Source organism: Heliangelus exortis, chromosome 3 (genome assembly GCF_036169615.1).
Source record: "Heliangelus exortis chromosome 3, bHelExo1.hap1, whole genome shotgun sequence".
NCBI classification, from domain to species: domain Eukaryota; kingdom Metazoa; phylum Chordata; class Aves; order Apodiformes; family Trochilidae; genus Heliangelus; species Heliangelus exortis.
In genome coordinates this window covers 90,314,790-90,337,564 of record NC_092424.1, presented here as the reverse complement: position 1 = coordinate 90,337,564, position 22,775 = coordinate 90,314,790, and the positions used below count along the sequence as shown (strand labels likewise).

Sequence of the window (22,775 nt, the reverse complement as noted above, 5' to 3'; positions counted from 1 at the left end):
CCAAAGACTGGGAATTTATTCTCATTGATCCAATGGAAGGAGAGATATTCTGAAGACATTTTACTTACCTTCTGTTCTTGTATTTGGGCCTTCACAACTTTGAATTCAGCAGATGGTGGCTTCTGGTTAGCCACAAGTTCTTCTGTATCAATGAGCCAGCTAAGCAGAGATTCAAGGGCATCCTGAAATCTCCCACAGTGTAGGAGGGCTTCCTGCAATTGTGCAGCACGCTGGGCAACCTGAAAAGAAAATAGAAGACCAGACTGTACCCACCTTTGCTTTTTATTTCTGTGAAATAGGCAGTAGAAATGTGTAGACTATCTGGCAATATCACTACAGTCATTCTCATTTTCATAGCTATTCAAAACAGCACTATGGCAAAATTTAGCATTAATCACTTGGGCCTACAGATATCCAACAAAAAGAAGAGCCTGACTCCCAGCAAACTGGACTGCTCTAGTATCTCTAGTCTAGAGATCCTCCTGCTACACTATTATATGTTTGTATTTCAGATGTTCTTTATTTTCTTTATAGAAAGACCAAGCCAGAAATCTGGAGTAGCAACTCTTAATAAAGGCAATAATCCCTTCAAAGAGAAGAAGAAATAGAAAAGAAGGCAAACCACTGGTGTCTGTGGTGCTGCTGCACCACTCCTTCAGGAAGACAGAACAGAGAAAAATGAGGGCTGTTTCTACTTCCCACCTTTTCCATTTTCCAACAGCTACTGCTGGGCGAGAACTCTCCAAAAGCATAGAAAAAACATCTACAGCCAGTTTTCCACCATCACCATCAGTGGTACCTTGTGATGTTTTAAGCAATACACCCCCTAATATGCTATAAAGGAAAAGTACCACTAGTCGCACTCATTGGGGCTGTCCCACTGTTCTGTGCACTGCACAGATACAACAGTGTACACGAAGACAAAGTGATACAACAAAGTGAAAAAATGTGTGAACTAAGACTGAAGAGCTATTTGAAAGTGGCTGGCAACAAATGGGATAGCTATGTTTCCCATGAATGCATCACAACTCCAGACTCTTCAACTGGGTTAGCATATGTTCCTGCTCTGCTTAAGCAGGAATAAACCCATAGTCCTACAGGAGTCTTTCCTGAAGAAAAATCCTGGACAGACCTACAGAAAGTCTGACTAAACCTTATAAACAAGAGTAATACCTCTGGCTACTTGTGATACAAATCTTATCCTAAGAACTACCATCAAAGTGATTGTGAAAAGTAATATAATTCATATTCTTAGGGAATATTTAATTTCCTGTATTTTGAAAGATGCCTGTAAGCAAATAATCAAAAAGAACATGATAAAAGCAGAGTAGAATACAAAATAATAACCTTCTTATTAAGAGTCTTCCATCGGGTGTTGACATCTTCAAGGTCATGTTCAAGGTTTTCTGTGTTGGTACTTTTAGCAGCACTTTGAATAAGGCCTTGACCCAACCAATTTACCTCCTGTTGTTTTACTTGCAAGGGTTCAATTTCTTCTTTCTGGAACACCTGCAGTTGAAATCCAAGACACATGAAACACTGTATCTTCTGACATAGCATGCATCTGGTGTTTACACTACAGCATGCAACAACAACAAAAAAATGCAGACAATTGGTGTCTAGAAAAAAAGGAAACCATTCCTCATCAGCACCTTCCTAAAAAAATAATAAATGTAAACAGAATAGACTATATCTAAACACAGTAAATGCAATACACTGCAGACAGAAAATGACGAGCATTTCCATGAGCAGTTTTACAGGAAGGAAAGGGAGAGAGAGAGAGAGAGAGAGAGAGAGAGAGAGAGAAAGTTTTGGGAAAAAAAATAAATAGAAACAAATGTTAATAGAGGAAAAAGTTCTAGACTGGAGAAACTCATCTGTCTAATTATTCACAAAACCTACCAAAAAAATGGCACAGAAGGATTTTGAAGTTGTGCTCAAACACACACACCAAGAGAGATTGTTGGGCACTTTTTTTTTCCAAATTAGGACAAAAGCAATAGTATTAAGTAAAAGAAGCAGTGAAGCAAGAGAGATTTAAAGGTAGTTTTTAGCAGAATATGATGGTAAGAAGTGAGGAGGAGGCACTACAGATGCTGCTGAAACAGTATCCCAGCAGTCACCCAGGAGAATCGGTTTTCATTGAGGGATATTTTTGCAAATTGTCAGGGCTTTGACCGTACCCGAACAGCAGTTTGAGCAGTTTTCTGTTTGCCTTCTTTTACTCTTTCAGGTATTTAAGCTTTTTCAGAGCCAGATTATTACCATTAGCAACAGAAATGTAAATCTCCATTTGTATTCAGCTGCATTAGGCTGCACTGACACCAGTGTCAATGAGATCAGAAAATGGCCTGAAGCCCCTGAATTAATTACACAGGCCAGTGAAAAATAACCAATGAATAAACAATGCTAAAGAATGCTCAACTTTTGACCCTAAATCCTTCTATTTCTATAGCAGTATTCAGTAACAGTTTTGGTGTACACTTCGTGCATTCAAAGCAACCTTTCTCAGCATCCTGAAGCTGTGAGCACTTTGAACATATCAGTGACTCTCCTCTTTTGAACCAAACACAGTGTGGCAAGTGATTGCTTTTAAAGCAGCAGACCTCAGGTGGCTGAGCATGCTCCCACCAGCTTGACAAGTCAATCTAGGACCCAGAGCAACTACACAAAACATGAGTGGTAAAATAAATTAAGCACGCCTAAAAATGTTTGCTCTTACAGACAAAAAGACCTTGAAAACTCTAAGACTGTAGTTACATAAAAACTGAGTGCAACAAGCTGTCTGCTCTCAGAAAAAGGAAAATGCTTGTCTTTTTCTTGACTGTAGGGTAGGGAGGAGGCAGGATAATATTTCCACACAGAATCAATAACAAATTCTTTTTTTATGTGCCATAAAGCTTCATCTTTTGAGAGCAACCTCCTAGCACAGAGAGGACTGATCTCCATAATCTGCCCTTTGAAAACGCGTACATTCTTTGCAGAGAGAAGCTTAAAATAAATTACAATTATTGCTGCGGCCAAAGTTTACCAGAACAACTTAGCAACAAAGCTTCAAGTATCTCAGATTTCAACCAGAGTGGGAAGAAAAAAATTACAGACCCGACAAACACCCTTGCCTTATTACAAAGCTTCACTTCTTACTCTCTTACCTCATCTACCACTTGCAAAGCTCTGCAAGATCCTGTGCTTGTAAAATACTACCGGAACGTCAGAGCTGCTTTCTGGCACCCAAATGCAAAAGGATCTTTCAGAGAGGGAGGCGGCGAGCCTTTAATCTGCCTGCTTTGGAAACCACAAGGATCTGATACTGTTGCTTTTACCTTGATGGGTAAGGTTGCTGGGGCTGAACACATGGGCTGTGGCTGCACTGCAATGGAACTGTGGGGACCCCGCGCTGTGCACACACCGAGCAAAAACTGGGGTGCAAGGAGGAGGCACCCCTCACCAGGGGGAACCCACACCAGCTGGGCAATAAAGAACCCTGCCCCACACACCTGGAAGTAATCAGCCCTCTCCCAAGTTGCCCCTAATTCATTTTCTGAACTGACAGACCTATCTAGGACATCGTGTGTGCGCTAGCCGATGACACTGACTGCTGCATCTGCTGAATTGCCAGGACAACAAAATTTAAAGACAGCTTTAAACAAAGCTCTTTAGGGCTACGTTTTACAAATCTACCACTGTTTACAAAAAATTACCTTGTTAGACAGTAGGCCATTGCAGACTGTCTCTAAGGTTTCTTGGATGCCAGTTGGCCAGATATCGCCTTTGCTTCTCCCTGGGATAGCTTTCGGACAGCTTACAGTACTATCTAATTCAAGCTGTTGAACAGAAAATACCATTTCATTTGAGCCTCTGTGTGCTATACTGGATTCTTCTGTATCAGGTAAAATCTCACATTTTGCTAAATCCAAGTCACTAGTATTTACAGGAACATTCGCATAATAAACACCCACACGATGATGTGCATCTTCCATATAATACTCCTCTACTTCTGTAACTTGTGTTTTAGCTTTTTCATGAATTTCATATGCGTTTTCCACTTCATTTTCATCAAAGGAAATACTTCTGCCATCACTTGGAAGAGGATCTTCACATGACAGAGTTTTCTCTTCAAACTCTTGTAAGTGAGAGTATTTCCCCCCCATCTCTTCCTGATCACTGTCACTTATCTGAGCATGGCTTTGTTTTACTTTTTCAGAGGGCAAAATGTCTTGCAAAGCCAATCCGCAGCTTTCTTTGTCGGATACACTTGCAAGCAGTGGGATTTGCTGCTCTCTGCAAATTCCTGGAAAATATGGTCTGAACTGACCTACCTCATGGACATCTTCTGCAGAAGATAAACTTCGTGTCTGAGCTTGCTCCCCTGCTAACAGCGTATCTTGTTTTTCTTCCCTTTCTGTTGGAGGGCTGCATAAACCAGAATCATCCTCTTCCGAGGTAAGAGAATTCGTACCCCATTTGCATTTGCCTGATCTAGCTGTACCTGACATATCAGCAGTTTCATTAAAGGAGTATTCGCTTTTGTTTGTGTAATCTGAAAAGTTGGGCGGAACAAACATTCTCCATGATCGCCTATGCTCCTTCTTTTCTGTGTGAGACTTTGCTTTGGGTAATCCAGCTGTCCGAATTATATCACTATTCAGTTTGAGAGCATCAAAGATCATTTTTTCATCCAACTTGTTAGCTTCACGGCTTCGGAGCTCAAAAACACTGGAAGTAGTGAGGGCACCATTGGAGCACAAAGTGCTGATGTCCAGTGTTCTATGACTGTAGGGTAAGGTCCGGTCCGTGAAATGCCTTGAGGAAAGGCTGCCCTTAGAGCCTGAGTCAATCTGTTCATTCAGTCGCACAGTATCATAGATGGACCTCTGAGGAACGTAGCAGTCCTCAATATTGAGATCTTCATCTTCCTCCCCTTTGCCAACACATGAAGGATTCTGACGTAGACAGTCTGGCCTGCTAAGAGGCTTCCCCATCCTGAAAGTATTCACTCAAGTACACCACTATACCTTTGTTTTCATGGATACAGGGGAAACGTTTAAAAAACACTAGCACTCTGAAGAATTACAGTAAACTTGCCCTTAGCATCAGATGCATAGATACAAAAATATACATCATAACTTATGAGGTGGTTGAGGTCATTCATAATCAGTGCATCAGTTTAAATGCAACTTAACCTGGATGTGAGGTTTTTTCCCCTCTCCTAAAATGTAAAGTGCTTCAGTAACAAAGTAACAGAAATCTTCCAATATCACAGAAAACCGAAGTTTAGCAAAAAACAGCAGTGGCTCAAATATTTCAGACTCTCCATGGAAGGCTTCATTAGTTTTTCCACGTCAGAATCTGTATCTGAAATCTCCCGATTAAGCCTTCCAAATGAACAAGCACTACAGAAGGCAGCACATTATCTTCTGTAGGTGATGGCTTAACTATAATCCATTTAACTGGTTTGCAGAGTCCCATCTCCTTTATAAATAAAACATGGTGCGGCAGCTTAAAAAGATAGAGTCCACAGTGGCTGTGTATGGTTCAGATCAAGGCACGGAGAAAATCTTGGGGGTTGGGGAGCGGGAAATAAGTTAAATCCAGAGCAGTAAGAAAAATAAACCAGCCCTTTTACTTTTTTGGCAGTAGCTATAAATAACCTTGATCCGAAAGGCAGCTTATCCTCCTCTTGTACCAGGCTTGTCCGTGGTGCCTCCACAAGTCCCACAGGAAAACATCACTTTCTAGCAGCCAAACCAACGCGTCGTTCCAGAGACAGTCAGAAAATAAACTCTCTTAGACCGATTCTCCCAATACCATCCTGGTATTGCAGAGCAGAGCAAGCGTGGCGTGTGCCCCCCGAAGGCACGGCAGGTCTGCGCTCGGCAGGTCCCGACTACAGGCAGCAGCTAGTGGGGCTGCCCTCGCTCCTTCCTCCTCATTTCCGAAGCGCGGCTGCGAAGAAGGCAAGGCAGGAGGGAATCCTCCCTCAGCCAGCACCGGAGCGTACCGCCCGGCGAAGCCGTCCAGCTCTGCAGCTCGCCCCGCTCTCCGGCAACGCCGTCCCAGCGCCCAGCTCCAAGGAACGCCCCGTTTTGCTCTTCAGGCAGCATCTGCTACCGACCCACCCGCTCCCGGAACGCCGCTCTGGGGCTCCCCCCTCCCCTCCTCCCCGCCTCCTCCTCGTCTCCTCAGCCCCCCGCGCCTTCACTGCTCGCTCCTCGTACTGCCGGTGCGGCGGGCTGGGCGGCGGGAGGCGGGGGGCAGGCGAGGGGCAGGCGGGGGGAGGCCTCGCCCGCCCGGAGGTGCCATGACGCACGCCCCAGCCCGCTGGTTAGCGCCGGAGGAGCCGCAGCAGGCGGAGGCGGGAGCGCGGCGGCTCGCAGCCCTCGGCCGGGCCTGCCCCCACGGGGAGGGCAGCGGGGCGCGGTGAGGTGAGGTGAGCCGAGCCGGCAGGGCGGCAGCCGCCTGCCCTTCCCGAGAGAAATCCTGGGAACGACTCGCATTGCTTTGAACCACTCGATCACCTCGTCTGGTAAAGCCTGCGTTTAAATGGGTGCTTCCACACAAAATCCAAGTTGCTGAGAGCTTATCTCTGTATTATTTTTTCTTAAAAATCCCCATAACTCGTCGTTAGCGACTGGCGTATCTGCTGGGTCCTGGCGTATCTGCATATTACTTCATTTGACATGCAAAAACAGACATTCAGACCAGTTTTAATTCTCTTTAGTCTGCTTCCTGGCACTGAGGCAAGAGCTCAGGGTGATGTCTGTCGAGGCAATCACCGTCCAAGGAACGTGGCAGTGCCGAGCCCCCCCACTTCCACTGAAAGAAATGCTAAAATGTTGGAGAAAAGCAACTATAGTTGAGAAAAAAGAGTTTTCTACAGGACTTAAGTGTGGCACAAGAGCAGCTCAACAGGATGAAGCTTCAGGTTTTGTACATTTACATCTTGTAAAAACTGTTCGGTGCTTTGCATGCACACTTTGCACGTTGATCATGCAGGTGAAGGGTTCCGAGACTCACAGCCAACAGCACAGGAGGAGCTGTCATGACCACGGTGCCCTGCATCAGTAGAAACCATACCCCTAATGTGCAGGGACCTGCGGCAGCTGCTTGTCTGACAGCAGCCAGTGGTTAGTGACAATTCAGACCTCAGTTTAAAGACAGCATATGGCACTTAGCCTGAAACTTAACATAGGACATTAAGTGCAATCAACTGGAGTTCCCTGTGTTAAGCAGAGAGCAGGATACACTGCATGCAAGAAATACAAATACACCACTCGTCTTGTTTATTGGTCTACTTGATACACAGCCAGGTACATATCAAAATACTAAAGTCATGTGAGACAATTTTCTCTTCCTCGTTTCTGGTGAGCAGCCGTGACACATTAAGAACACACCCAAAAGATACCTCTGGATACTCTTGGTTGAGAATTTATACTATTAGGGTTGAGAGAAGCATCTTTTGAAGTCCTGTCACCTATGGCTATTCTCACCCAAAACACCCCCAAACAGATCCTTACTTAATTCCCAGGAGTGCTGCACCATTTTATAGGGGAAGTATGTAACTGAAATTGGTCTGTATTTGTTCAACAGCAAAAGGGTTTTATTAACATTTAAAAAATATTTTATCATTTTTCACTGAATCTACTAAAAGACTTCCATATGAAGCATCAGTCACTTACAGATGCAATACTTTAAAAAAAAATAAAAATAAAATTGAAACAGTTGCTTATTTTACCTTTGATTTTCAACATAGACTCTAACTGTAGTAAATCCCAAGAAAGGTTAGTATCTTATGCCAGGGTTTGTAAACTAGTGCATGGGAAATGCAACACTTTTAGAAAAACCTATGATTATTCTTTTAACAATATCTGCCCATAAAGTGAAAATCGGACTGATACCCTCTAAGATAAGCCAGTTAAAATCTTAGTTCAAGCTCATTGGCAGGAATACTCAGGCTAGCTAAAAATTCCCATAAATTTCAATTAGAAGGCAACCGGTAATGACTACTTTACTTTTGTTCTAAAGATAAAAAATTAAAAGAACCATATATAGTATATACAACAGTGCCACATCACTTTTACTAAGAAAAATGCTGTTTAGTGTCAGTACAAAGAATTGTTGAATCGTTTCATGATGTAAAATAATTCAACTTCTAGATTTTCTCTTTATGTCAGAGAGAACCTACCTGCAAATACTGCTCTTACCACAAATGTCCTAGCAGTGTGTGGATACCCAAACCCAGGGTGTTCTGTTTAGCCCATTTGCACAATTCTTTTGTTTTGCTTTTGAAGGCAGTAGACTTTGTGTACCTCAACTGACCTACTTTACTGACAATTTTCTTTTAGTGCTGATCTACTCGTTGTGGGCAGACTTTGGGGGAAAAGATGTCTAAAGAAAGTGAGTTAATTAGTAATTAATTTTGTGTAGTTTATATTAATTGAAATTCTTCATTTGATTATATTCTTTCTAGAGTACATCATGAAGGTAGTCATGGTTCCACTTTCAAATTAACTCCACTAGAGATTTCAATTTACAGAAAGCAAATTTTATATCTACATTTTAAATACAGTTTAACACTGACTATAAGTACTTCCAAGGTAACACTCTATAGTGACTGGAATAAGTAGAGTATAAAGAAGGAATATGAATAAAACAAGCATGTATATGTATATATATTGTTATATATATATATATATATATATATATGTGTGTATATATATATATATATATATATATATATATAACACAACTCAAAGCTTGTTTGTTTTTTTTAAATAACTATGCATTTTAATGTCATGCCAAGCAAATGCACAAGGCTCTAACTCTTTGTACATTAAAATTGGTCAAACTGCATAAAAGACCTCTGGCCCATTACATGAAATTCTTCCCGGAAGAGAATTAAGATTTCATGTGAATAAATCTATCAAATCAAAGAACAACTCTCCTGCTTTACTCTGGAGGAATAGAAGTTGATTGTACTGGACTACAGAAACTAAAAACTTAGGGAGCCAGACTGTGGTTTTGTGGCCACAGCCACATTTTCAGGTTGTGTGTGTTTGTGTACGTGCAGAAACATGTGAGCAAATACAACACGAGTGGAGCAGGATTTGTGGGAGCCAGTTTCCCTGTACTTTGCTGCCTTTGGAAAAACTGCTCTCTGGAAGGGTAAAGAAGTACATTGCCTCTTGTAATTTTGCTGGGGCCTGAGCAGCACTCACACTGAATTTAGGGACATAATAGTTGATCCTGATCCTCCTCCTATCAGTACCCCTTTGCCACCTACCACCCCCACCTAGTAAACAGTTTGCCTTCTGGTCTTCCTGTTTCCTTTCTTCAAAGGCTCCCCACCCTGCTTCTTTATTTCCACATTTGCTCTTCTCTTAGTTAAACAACCCCTTCACCTTTTCATCATTTGTCACCTCCTGTTTTTCACTCATAAGCAAAAGCATGGCCTAAAAATAGTTGCCTTGAGTAAAACACAGTTCTAAGTTTATAAATATCTAATATAAATACGATCCTGGAGGAGACTTCTGGATATTAACATGCCGCTATCAGTGTTCTCCTTTACACCTCTCCAGGGTTTTTGTTCTTTTTTACTGTTCAAGCTGTTTGGTTGAGGGACACGATCTCCTCCCAGGTCTCCACACCCCAGAGAATGCTCTCACTCCGGAACTGTGCAATTGCTGTGTCTTGTCCAAATCCCTGACAGCACACAATACTGAGACAAAGAACAGGGAACTGTATTCTTCTACTGTCTGCTCATCAGGCTGCTTCCCTATAAAAGCATTGTTCTTTGTAGTTGTATTTATACTGAATAGTAAACAAAGACCTAAAACTGCACCTAATGTTTGAAAACACAAGAAACTTGGTCAAATCAGAGATCAGAAATTGACTGCAACTGAAATCCTGTACAGTCAGTGTAAGCAAGAGCAATCACAGCAGGAGCTTTTGCTATTTTCCTATTTCCAAAGTGTTTTACTAACCATATACAAAGAAAAGCCATTTGTTTCTCTTTTAAATGGAGACAGACTTTTTAGGACAGACTGGCATACCATTTTAATCCACCCAGTCTAATGGAATCTCCTCATAATGTAACTATTTGTTCAAGATTTTTGTCTCTATTTATGCATTCTGAAAGATGATCAAAACTCACAATAACTTGCATCTGAAATTCCCAAGTTAAAGTTTTAGATTTTAGTTTTCCTTTCTTTTCTGTTTAGCTTAAACAAGCGAAACGCACCCTCTGTTGGGCCAGGCATGCAACGACTTTTTCTCAAGGTCATCTTTTTAACAAGCATAGTTTATCAAATCCTGTTATGAAGGTTTGTTTTTATGATTAACTGTGAACTAATGTACAAGTCATACAAACATTTAAATCAGTATTAGATTGAAAGGAAACCAAAGCAGCACAGGATATTCAGTGCTACTACATAGCCATTAAGAGATTTACGATCTTTTTCAAACACTGCTTACATTTGTAGGACTTATAAATCTTTCCAGCAAGCACTGGAAATTCATTTATTGTAACCTAAAACAGGCAAGTATCTGTAGTTCATTTCAGCACCAAAGGACAATTTACACTCACTATCGCTGCAATTCATTTTTTTGAGCCATACAAGGATTGCTAACTGGCATATTAAAAAAAGCTATGCACAGAAGCTATAGAGTGCATTATGAGTAAGGATGCTACAGTAAACTCCCAGTATAAAAGGGGATTTTACCTGATTTTTTCTTATTAGAATGTTTCAAGGTAAGGGTGGGATTCAGTGAGGTAAATTTGGCCAAGTGCATCGTAACAGGAAACGGCAAAACTTAAGGTTTTAAACCTACATATGCCAATGCCTATACCCATGTGAAAAAACTAAACTACCGAGGTGACCAAAGTGAGTAACAGCTGGTATATGAACACTGGAGTTTAAAACGCCCATCACAGTGAAGAAGAAACTTTGTGTAACACACAGACATGAGAAGAGACAATAGGCAGTAGATGGATTGCATAAGGAAACAACATATGAAGAGGGAACTGTGGTGCAGGAACTGTCAGCCGAGATGCAAAGTTACCAGGGCCAATCTTTAGCAAAGGATTAGCTAAAGATACCTCATTTAAATCAGATAAAATGCATACAGGTAGAACTGACTGCTCCAAGAAACAAGACTCCTCCACAGTCTGCAACTGTTTTCACAATTATATTCAATAAAACTGCATTGTGGTAAAATACTTCATAGGAATAAGAAAGAAATCTTCCTACCTTGAATGTATTCAGCTGCTGATTAATAGTCTCTGTTTCCATTCCAACAGGACCTTGTGACTCTTCATGTTCTTCAGCTCTCACAAGCAGACTGGAAAATTCTTTTAGGTTACTGTAAAACTCCTCAACACGGCTAATAGTAGCCTCTACTTGATCTTCCCTGGTTTTTGCTCTGTCTAGTAGCTTCTTGCACTGTTTATTTAAAGCTTCCAAGTCTCTTTTTATACCAACAAGATCAGGAGAAGCTTCTGTTTCTGTGGCTAGCATAATTTTACAGGTTTTATTAGCATTTTCATTATTCATTATAAGATCCTCTAGCTTTTTCAGGAAATGTTTTATGTCCTCTTTCTGTGACTGCAGCACCACAAGATCTCTTCCCACTGGAGCCATGCTATCAAGTTCATCATCAAACTCTGCAAACTGAGAGAACATCTCTCGGATGCTGTTTTGGAAATGGCCGATTCCCTGAAGTTTTGTCTCCAAGAAAGAGCACCTATCTTCAATCTGCTGGTTCACTGCATTGTATTCTTGCTCCAAAGATTCAGCTTGGAGCAAAAGGTCAGAAACACCTGCTGAATCAGAAGCTTCTATCACCAGATCTTGGGCAAGCTTTTTTGCTAAATCAACACGAGGCTTTAAAGCCTGCAAGGCTTTCTGTTGGGCCTGCATCATTGTCAGATGTTTGTTACTGAATGATTGAGGTCCAAGTGAGTCGTGGGCTTCCAGATGTTCTTTAGCACTTTTAAGCTGTTTTTCAGTTTCCCTGGATGATTCCTGAAACTCTTTCAACCTTTGTGCCATATTTTCCAAACATTCTCTCTTCTTATGTAATTGTTCTGTGACCACATTTACTTTCTGATTCAGCAACTTAGTTTCTTCTAGAATAATTTCTTTATCTGTTTGACTTGCACTGAGCAAACTTTCAGCAGTATTATTTAAAAGCTCCACCATCCCATGGTGCTTATCCAGGTCCTTCTGCCAGGCCCTCACCTGAACAATAGAATTCTCTATTTCAGCAGGGTTTATCCCAACTTTTAATTCACAAAGGTTATTTTGGCATTCCTCTATCCACGGCTGCAGATTTTCTACATGCTGCTTGTATTTGAGGGCTTTCTCCAGACAATCTGTTAATTTATCTTGCCTTTCTTTTACCTGCTTATTCATTTCATCCCAGTTACTTCTGAGTGTAGCAATTTGTGATTTTAACGCTGCTTTGTCAGCTCCTTGAGTCTTCTGTAAGATACTTTCTCCTTCTGCAACTATTCTTTCATATGAACTAATCTGATCAGTCATGGTCTTCTTAAAACCTTTCTGTTCTTCAATTAGTAACTGCAAGGCATCAAGTCTGGCAGATACAGGACGAGCCTGGTTCAGCTCTTCTTTCTTTTTGCCTAGCCAAGCCTGAAAGTCCTTAGACATTTGCTGGAACTGATGAGAAGCAGCATATGCTGACTGAAGCTGCTGAACATGGTTATCTGCATAAGAGAAGACAGCACAGATGTTTATTATCAGAACCTGTTAGTATTCAGTGAAGAAAGAATCCTATCATAGAATTATAGTATGGTTTGAATTGGAAGGGACCTTAAAGATCATCTAGTGTCACCCTCCCTTGCATGGGTAAGGACACCTCCTACTAGATCTTTAGTATTGATTCTATTATGAATTAGCATTAATGCAAGAAAAGCTGATCCTTAGTATGTGGTGTTCAACTGGAAGACAACCAAGTCTACCAAGCTTCTTGCAAAGGACAGACTCATGCCTGTATCACAGCAGAACAGTGAAGGCACCTGGACGTGAATCAAATAAAGTGAGTTTAGCAAATATACATTCACAGGAATCCCATTCATGCAGATTAAGGGACTAAAAAATACACAGTCATGTTTCATGGTATTATGAAGCACAAGGACAGGAATATTAAGTAATCTAGCCTAAGAATGTCTAACTCATGGCCTGCAGGCAATATATGCTCTTAGGGAGATCCTCTGGAGTTCCTCGTGACCAGAGGAAATTAAAAAGCTAAACCTGAGGATGTTAGGCAGAAAAAAGTATGATATTGCTTGCAGTATATTACTTGCTCAGTTCTGTTGTTCACAGAGTAACAGAAGGCTGCAGACTACCAGCCCTCTTCTGTCACAAGCAGTATTATACAATGACCACCGTGTTTCACCAAGCCATTAACCAATGCTTGCCTAAAAATTACAGCTTTGGCTTACACTCTGCACCTATGCAGTCAGGTAGCATCCCCTTTTGGTATTGTACTTCAGTGAAGATGCACCTGAAGGAAGAGATGAGAAAAGGAGCCCTGCTATTTCACTTCAAATTCTCTCCTAAACTGTTCACTAGAGATCCCACATTTTGATTTTACCTTTACAAGGTATTTGGGCTCTATTAAATTCTTATGTATTGGGTGTTGGACTGGAGTTCACTTATCTCTATAAAGAAAAATGAGATCAATATGCTTTAATTTACATGGGGGTTACTATTTTTATTTAAATAAATACTAACCTGATTTTTGCTCGATATCCTTAAATGATTTTAAGATGCCATCTAACTGTCTCGTAAGTTCAGCTTTCAAATACTCTTCTCCAACCAGTATTGACAGCTCTTCACAAAGAGCTTGAGCTGCATTTATATTCTTCCTTTCCTGTTCTATTTCCTCCTTCATTTCTCTAGCAATTTCCAGTTGCTGTTTCACAGCATCAGGTTGTGTGCTCACAGCCAGGCTGCTGCTTAATTTGCTATCCAAGGCACTTAGCTTATCAGACAGGCTTCTGAGTAGACTTTGATATTCCGTGCTTTTCACAATGGCTTGATCAATTCGGTCACATCTATTCCTCAGTTGGCCAGTTAGACTGTCCCATTTTTGTGCCACAGCTGCCAGTTGCTTTTTTACAGTCTCATGGGAGGGTGGATGTTCACCAGGTCTCTTCAGAATCCCTTCACCAGCCATAGTTAGCTGCTCATATTGCGGCTTTCTGGTGTCAAACTCTTTGAGCAGAATCTGGGAATAAATAATATTTTTTAAAGCATTCACCTCATGAAAAATAGAAGCCAAGTGCTTCTGAAAAAAACTCATGTAAACTTTGTTGTAGCAAATTCCATTCTCTTATGGAATAATCAATCTCTGCGTTTGAAAACCAGTGAACTAACTGCATTTTCTACACATAAACTTTGTTGTTTCCAAGTGTTCACATCAAAGAACTACAAAAAATTAACTTAATTTTCACATTATCTATTAGAAATTTAATCAGCAGATACAAGTAAACAATGAATTGTTAATTTACTAACTGTACCAAGTAAAAGAATCACTGTGTAGTAATGCTGTCTTCTTTCCTAAACAGTCTTGATATTTGTGTTTAGAACTTCAAAGAAGGTGTATTCTGACATAATACTGCAACATATTATTATAGCACAGAGAATATTTTGATAATTCACAAAATGACTGAATGTGTACTTTAAGAACTTTAAATTTTATATCACTGTTTCCCAGGTTTTTTCTACCCTTCTTCAGTCCTTGCAGAAGAAGGGACAAGTATCATGGTTTTACACTACAGAACATTCCAAACCCTTCTTTTTAAGTCAATTAGGTTTAACTTTTAAGGACCATTAAGTGATAAATTATAGTCTTATGCCAGCTGTCTAGATTTATGAAGCACTTACAAAGCAATATTAAGTCATTTTAGTACACTTATTTAATCAATATTGATATGTCTGCTTCAATAATATTTTTGCAAAATAAAACGTTATTTCTCATCACAGCTTAAAATAACTGGCAGCAACAGACATGTTTGAAATTAAAATTTCTATTTTCTGCAATTTAGTCCAATTTAACTTTTGTTTCTTTTGTCTGCAGCTTGCTGTATTTCTTCAAATGAGCTACAATACTTTTTCATTGTAGTTTTTCTAATTTCACACTCTTGGCCCCATGTCTATTCACAGTACTGCATTTCACTTCCCTTTTTTTTGTTTTACTAGCTACTGGCACAGTCAACTGAATACAATCTCAAAAAGCTAGTTGTATATAAAACACTGTACGTAAAAGACTGACCATAAAATGCTATATACACATGCAAATTAATAAAATTTCAAAGGAACATTTTCATTCAATGAGAAACCACAGCAAGTATGGTCAAAACAGAAAATGTAGCAGAGGATCAGTATCTCCTCAACATTTTTTCATTTAGCTGCTCTGATCTTTCTTCACTCATGGCAATTTTTTTCCTATAATTACTGTAGTCAGGTATGATTTAAGCTGGTCTTTGCTGATAAACAAATGTAATAGCTCATATTAACTTTGCTCTACTCTAATTGCAAAATAGTACTTTGCTAACAGCAAAAATGCAGAACCTTAATCAATAATGTGTGTTGGCATGACTCACCTGAACCTGTTGCTTTTGTGTGTTCAGCATATTAGGATCAATTGACAGTGGCCCCAGCACACTGACCATCAGTTCCTTTTCTGTCAGCCAGTGCTTTAACTGGGCCTCTGCTGTCTGGAACTGGGTCAGGTAATTTGAAGACTCCTCCAGTTTTTGTTGTCTCTCAGATGTAACTTCATTGAGCTCCTTCCATTTGGAATCTAACAGTGATAATGTTAACATACTGCATTACATGTTCTAGCAGATGGGTTGTCAGACAGCTGACTATATATGAAACATATACAGAGCTCTCTAATAAGGCTCCTTGCTGATTAACTCCAGATGTCTTGTTGCTGTGACTCGGCAAATGCATTTTTTAACAGCCAGATCCAAATTCGCTTGGATGAAGCTCTGCAGTTTAGCACAGCCATTTGTGGAATTGCAATGAAATTGGATTAGAATATCACTGAGTGAAATACCACCAAATTTAGGTTTTGATCTCACATGACATAAAAGCCAAAGGGCTGTGATCAGTTTTAATTTAGGTGCCTCATTCAGAGAGACAAATCTTTCTGCTTATTCAGTAAAAAGAAATAGATACCCTCCCAAGGGTGAGAAGAAGCCCTAATTTAGGTTTTTACCAAGAACAGGCCTCTGAAGGAACTAATGTCAGTATTAGGAGCTTGTGGAGATTAACTGCCTCATTTCAATATCTAAAACTAGGCACCTAATGACAGACTATGAGAATATCTCAGTACACAGGTTATTTCAAAAGTGCTGTGTGAGCTTAAGTTCAGACCTAGGCCAATAAGTGGTCAAATTGACTGTAGCAGGTGGCTTCCCGAGCAGCCACTGAGTCTTATTATCTTCCCCCTTCCCTCTGTGATACTTGCAGTGCTTGCTAAGTCAGCAATACCTTGTCCCTGAGTTTCATCCATGCTTTCTCAGTTTCTTTTGCAAATTCACTATCTTTGAGCTCTGTTTACTCCATATGAGTTCCCTTTCAGCACTGAAGTTCTCTTGGGGACCCTACTGGCTGCTTAAACTTTTCAAAGTTTCACTTAAAAATGAGACAGATTGGAAAAACATCTCAGCTTTAAAATAATTATTGGTGTAGCTAAAGGAATTCCTGTCAGTATGAAACAAGACTGATCTATGATACATAGTAATTTCCAGTAATTTTCAGCAAAAATTACACAATTAGTTTAAGAAAACAGCAAAAAGCCATCAAACCCACAAAATTACAAAAGCCACTAATACATGGGAAAAAAAGCATGCAGAAAAGCATTACTAACTACTGAAAACTGTTCTTTCCATGAAATTAGAATTAACTCAATTTGTTATCTTTTGTAAGAACTAAATGAGCATCTGGAGCTATAAGTGACCAGTCAAGTTTTAGTCACACATTATTTGAAAAAGATAAAGTCCTCTCAAACAGGGAGTCAAGATGTAGCCTCTCTCAATTCCACTGATACAAACTCAGAGCTCTTGGGTGTCAGTGGAACTACTCCAGATCTACACTTCTGCCAAGGGAGTTTTCACAGAATTTAAGGGGTAGGAGGGAACAAGATATTAAAAATACTAGGGGTTACTAATACATTAAAAAGCTCATAATAAAACAACTTCCAAATCAGTCTGAGCTGTAATAAAGCTTTACATAATTACCTATTTTATCCAAAGTTTGTCTCCACTTGGGTGCTTCGGGAGAGCTGGGGTTCTTTTCCAACAGTTCAGTCACTTTGTCCTTTAGTTCCTGCACTTTATTTGCACTTTGCTTTAATTCTGTTTCAAAAAGCTGAAAATTCAAGTGATAAACAAATAAGATACTAAAGAAGAATGCTAAAGTGTAAAGTTGGAAGGCCATTATACTGAGATGCCAAGCATGAAGATTAAATACCTAGTGCTTATATTCTCCTCTTCTACTATGAGTCTCAAAACACTACATAATGGTATACGTTGCTGCTTAATTTTTTGGAAGACATAAACTTGACAGATTTAAACTATATTAATAATAATCATTATTGTTTAATAAGAAAAAGTGACTGTAGAATTTGGGTAAATGAGATCCACAAGGTCCCATCACAGTCTCACACACTTGGAAATCATTCTTGTAGAAAAAGCATACTGACTAATGCACAGTACAGTTCAGAGCAGAAATAACCCAGCTGGCAGCAACAGAAAGGAGAGCAGTGTAGCCTTCTACTTCAGTGGAAGTCCTGCTATCACTGCTGCTTGTGCTGCTATCAGATGGCTTTTTGAAGATCATCTAGAATTATCGTCTAAAGAGCAGCAAAGCTTTAAGTGCAGACCCAGCAGGAGGCCAAGATGCCCCAACAATTCCTAATGAATACTGTTCTTAAAGACAGAAGTGAACAGTCCTTATGCCTGGCAAAGGGCCCTTCTATGAATGTTCTTAAGTAACAAAGCTTGCCCCATGGAGCCACATTTTAATTATCCAACACCCATTAAAATAAATACAGAACAAACCTATGCTTCAATTAGAATTTTTATTAAAGGTACAATTGCACCAGGAGGATGGCTCAGTTTTCTGCCTATGAATACTCTCCTGTCACTATCCTGGAGGAAGGATAGTCATGTTAGCTTTGCACAATCTGTGTTAAACAAATAAGAAGATAGTTTTCTTCCACATTTAGTCTGAGTTTTGGAAATGAATGTTACTCAAGCCTGAGGAAAATTAGTAGCTCTCCACGTTAATTTTTAAGGGTGACCCACCAAATATAAAAGTACCTCAGCTGAATCAAATTCTGTTTCTGTTTATCCACAATCACAGACAAGGAAAGAATTTTCCCTATCCATAACATTTCCCTTTATAGATTAACCTTTACATGTGTAAATATTGTCCTTCATGGCTAAAGAGGCATATGTCTTCAATACAGAAACAGGACAGCAGCTTACTGCTGATTCAGTGCTTTTCTCATACCAGTTTAAAAGGGGGGAGGAGACTGTTGTGCAGCTATATAACTTAACAAGCATGACATGGCTGCTGAAGAGAAACATTGCCTTGGAATAGGCATAAGCTGCTGCAGCTGCAAAGACCAGGAGGTCTGTGGAGTGTCAGTGAACCAGCAGCTGCAGAAACAGCTTTTGGACGGATTTAGCCCTTCAGATCTTATAAGCAACCCAGTATGTATTACCAAACCACTGAAGAGATCAAAAAAGTTTCTTGCATAATCAATATAGCCTCACATATTTAAACTGGCCACTGTAATTATTATTTTCTTACCTGCATAACTCCTCCCTGACACAGTGCTCCTTTTAGTCCACTGACACAGTCTGCCAGATTTGGTCTAAGCTTGAATGGCACGCTTACTAAGATCAAGTAAATACTCCCTGCAACATTAAGCTAGGCTGAGATACTAGTTTTTCAAATAGCATTCGCCCAATAACTGCAAGAAAGAGTATTTTTTGAAGATACAATATACCTTATGTTGCTCAACTTGGGCTTTAACAGCTTCACTATCAGTCGGAGCAGCTTCCCAATCTGATGCAGTTTTTTCCATTTTTTGCAACCACTGCATCATTGAGGTTGATTCCTCCTGAATATTCTGCATTTTTGAAAGCATACTTTCTAATTCTGAAATCTTTTCCTTCAATAAAACTCCCAAATCTTCATAACTGTGATTCACATCAGACATGGCTTGTTGAACAGTTGTCAGTTCTGTACAAGGAGAGATGCACAAGGACTCTGTTAGAGGATACAAGCCCTCCAAAAAATACTTTTGTTCTTGATTTCAAGAACTTCTAAACAGTACAGTGAGTTACAGCAGTGGATAGCTACCCAAATAAGAAGTCACAGAACGTTTTAAGAGTTATTTCCAGTTCACTATAAATACAGCAATACTACATCAGAATGACTTAATATAAATTCCTACTTGGAAGAGCTTCTTATTTGACAGAAACAATTAATTAAATACACAAAGGTATGCAAATACCTCACAATCTTTAAGCCCATTGTTATTTCAATATTTTAAGCAACAGTTCCATCACAAAGAGTTGAGCACACTGGACTACAGTTCAGTTACTATATGACAGCCTAACATTACTCCAATAATATTTTGCTCACATTCATGTACCATAATAAATTTATTCTATCATTGAGAGCACAGCAGGCACACTGTGTACTAAGAAGACTGTCGGTTAAGAAAACAGACAGTGCTGACTGGGGATGAGGTAAGTGGTGATCCATAAGCACATATAAAATGCCTATGGAAGTTTCTTTGTGTCTGTAAATAGGTTGGCCACATAAAGTGATATAAACCTGTGGGAAATGGGTATCTTTGTATATGCATGTTTGTGTAGATTGTGTATGTGTGTGTTGTGAACACTGGCGAGCATTAAAAAGTTTCAAACTACATACTCACTCTAGAATTTTCTCAAAAGCCACATCATATTGAAATAGTTATCCCTGTATACATTTATAGAAGCACATATTGAATCAGAATACGCAGCCAGATTTGATCTGTCTTCAGTGAAAATATTTGAGATAGGTATTTTTACAGATAATTTTCGTATCATGTCCTAGTCAATATAGTTTCCTTATGTGATAGTGATGTGAAAGTTCAGTTGAGTAGTGACTGCTACAAGCAGATTTATATATAAAATTTTAAAAATACTTACATATTTAACAGTAATTGGTAAGTGCATTTCTTTAAAACATCATAAAATTTTTACTGACCTTTATTTTTTAGGAAATCCTGTGTTCCTGGAGCTCCTCCCTCACCATTCAACATTGTGCCACCTGTGGATCAAGAAAGACCAAGTCCCACACTGATCTGGGCCTTTTCCCACCAAATACCCAGCACTGCATTTCCTCTTCAAAACAACATGATACAGAGCTCTCATTATAACATTAAAGAAATATCTCAATGCTAACCCTGCTACAGCAAATACTTTAACTGCACTATGTATTTTTTAGGTTGTTTTACGTTTTAAGCTGCTCCAGACAGATAGTGCCATAAGTGGTATCACAGAAACACAACATATGCATAGCAGGTGGGTGTGCATGTGGATGTATATATAAATATGCATGTATGCATGATGTGTAAGCAGTCCTACCTCTCACAATACTACACTAAATAAGCAAGTATAGTGGACAAAGGTCTATGCCCCAGTTGTGAGGCCTACTCACATCCATACAGCCAACATCATTGCCTTCCTCTCCCCAAAAGGAGCTCGTTCCCTACTGCCTACTGAGAACTGGTTTTCCCCAGCCATGCCTGAGACTCTGAGGAGAACACTTATAAAACAGCAAAGAAGACCAAAGTGGTCATTGCAGACACTACAACGAAAGCCACTGCTTACTGAGGATACCTTTACCCATCTAGGAAGTTCTAAGTCACCATCCCTAAAGGGATTTGAAAGATGTGGTGTTAGGGACATGGTTTAGTGGTAGACTTGGTGATGCCAGGTTAACAGCTGGACTCAGTGATCTTAAGGGTCTTTTCTAACCTAAATGATTCTATGACTATGCAGCACCTTACCTCTACACAAAAAGCTCTTGAACCAACTGGATAAATCCCTCCCTATCTTGTCACAAGCAAGACTTGAGGATGTGCTCCATGACAGGGAGTGCAATGTGGAGTCCCTGCTGTCATTCAGAGGCAGCCACTCACCCAGGCACCCCTACTAATTTAACTTAATTTCAAAGCTTCTGGAACCAGGGCTGCATGGGCTTTGTAAAACACTATCAGACCACAGTGCTGGAGCACACAGTCAAACCACAGAGTACTGCACAGAGAATCCCTTTCAGCTCTCTCACACATATGTATTCCCAGATGAGCAATTAGCAGAGAAAGATTAACAGTTGCCTTGGAAAAGGCTATCCGCCCCACAGTACCAGCTGGACAGGGAGGACCACATTAGTGGCAGCTGGAGGATGGCAAGAGAAAATAAACCAGATAAGAGAAGTCACAGGCCCCAGCCAGAGCCTTGTAAATCTTCATGGCCTATTAGCTGGACTCTGGTATTTATAACTGTGATTAAGTGATACACAGTACAGCTCTTGTTTAGGAGGGTGAATACACTAGTCTGGGGGATTACAGCTGCTATCATATGCTAGTTATTTAATTATTTTTCTGTTTAGATGCAAAGGAGTAGAGAACAGGGCAGAAAGAAGCCTATATTTCCCATATAGGGTCCAAAATGCTGTTTGAAATATTTTTTATTTGAAATGCAAACAAGAATTGAAGCAGAGGCAGCTGAAAAACAAAGTGCTCTGCTCTTGTCAAGTAGGTACCTTCTGGCAGACTCCATCCTCCCCATCTTTTGCACATGACCAATGAAGGTCAACACATTTGAACTTATTAGATCTGGAAATACATTTCAGAATTGACTGAAAATGTGCTTATGGCCATTAAAACACCCTTGGTACCACATGCCTTGAACTATGGCTTGAATGATACTTAGCAGAATTACTGGTTTCTGTAAAACAACTTACCATTTAAACACTAGAGCACAGAAACTCATGGAAATAGACTTGCTGTCTTTAAAATCAGATTACCAGTAAAAAGGATTTAGCTGAAGCTACAGACTGGACACACACTTTGGCCCAGAAAAGTCACGTTGAGATATGGAATTGAGTTCCTTCTGTGCTGTTGCTTCAACTAAAATGTTGACTAGCATTAGTACACTACCATATTGGGATGAGAAGGTTCACATATCCTCACCTTTTAGATAAACCATGTCCTCATCACACTTCTAACAAAAACATTATGGTGCTGTAAACCTTTATGTGTTCGGTTGGCATGCCACAGAATAGCCTTGTGGCCATGAAAGAGGTCTCACTGCAGCAGCAAAGGTGTGCAGGTAAGTCAGTGTTTGCAAAAGCAGTTTGTATTTTTCCTACTTGCAGACTTGGTGGATATATTAAGCCCTAAACACCAATCAGAGTAAGCCAGTTTCTCATCATCAGAAATTTTCTGACATGAAGTGAAGGCAACTCTGATACTGTTCACTTTTTTTCAGTTTCTGGGAACTGCGCACTCTAGTTAACAGCTTTAGGACCTGCTAATCATTCACACCAAAGAGCTTTTATGCTATTTTGGCAGTAGGAAGCAATCAGAATGTGTGAAGAATTACAACAGCAGTTAGACAGTTGCAGTGATAGTCACAGCAAACGATGGTCAGAACAGACAGAGGTATCTGACTT

The 22,775-nt window shown here is 39.9% G+C and overlaps 1 protein-coding gene across 34 annotated transcripts in view; it reads right to left on the bottom strand.

Moving 5' to 3' along the window:
- The window catches only part of DST (dystonin), a 288,534-nt gene that overhangs the window by 64,275 nt on the left and 201,484 nt on the right, over positions 1 to 22,775 (bottom strand). For all 34 annotated transcript variants that reach the window (XM_071741656.1, XM_071741664.1, XM_071741658.1 and 31 more), the window contains 8 exons: positions 20,304 to 20,366; positions 19,051 to 19,286; positions 17,273 to 17,402; positions 15,629 to 15,828; positions 13,755 to 14,250; positions 11,250 to 12,724; positions 1,348 to 1,509; positions 69 to 239 (listed from right to left, as the gene is read on the bottom strand). In XM_071741656.1, the coding sequence (XP_071597757.1) occupies positions 69 to 239; positions 1,348 to 1,509; positions 11,250 to 12,724; positions 13,755 to 14,250; positions 15,629 to 15,828; positions 17,273 to 17,402; positions 19,051 to 19,286; positions 20,304 to 20,366 (2,933 nt within the window). The remainder of the gene's footprint in view (positions 1 to 68; positions 240 to 1,347; positions 1,510 to 11,249; positions 12,725 to 13,754; positions 14,251 to 15,628; positions 15,829 to 17,272; positions 17,403 to 19,050; positions 19,287 to 20,303; positions 20,367 to 22,775) is intronic.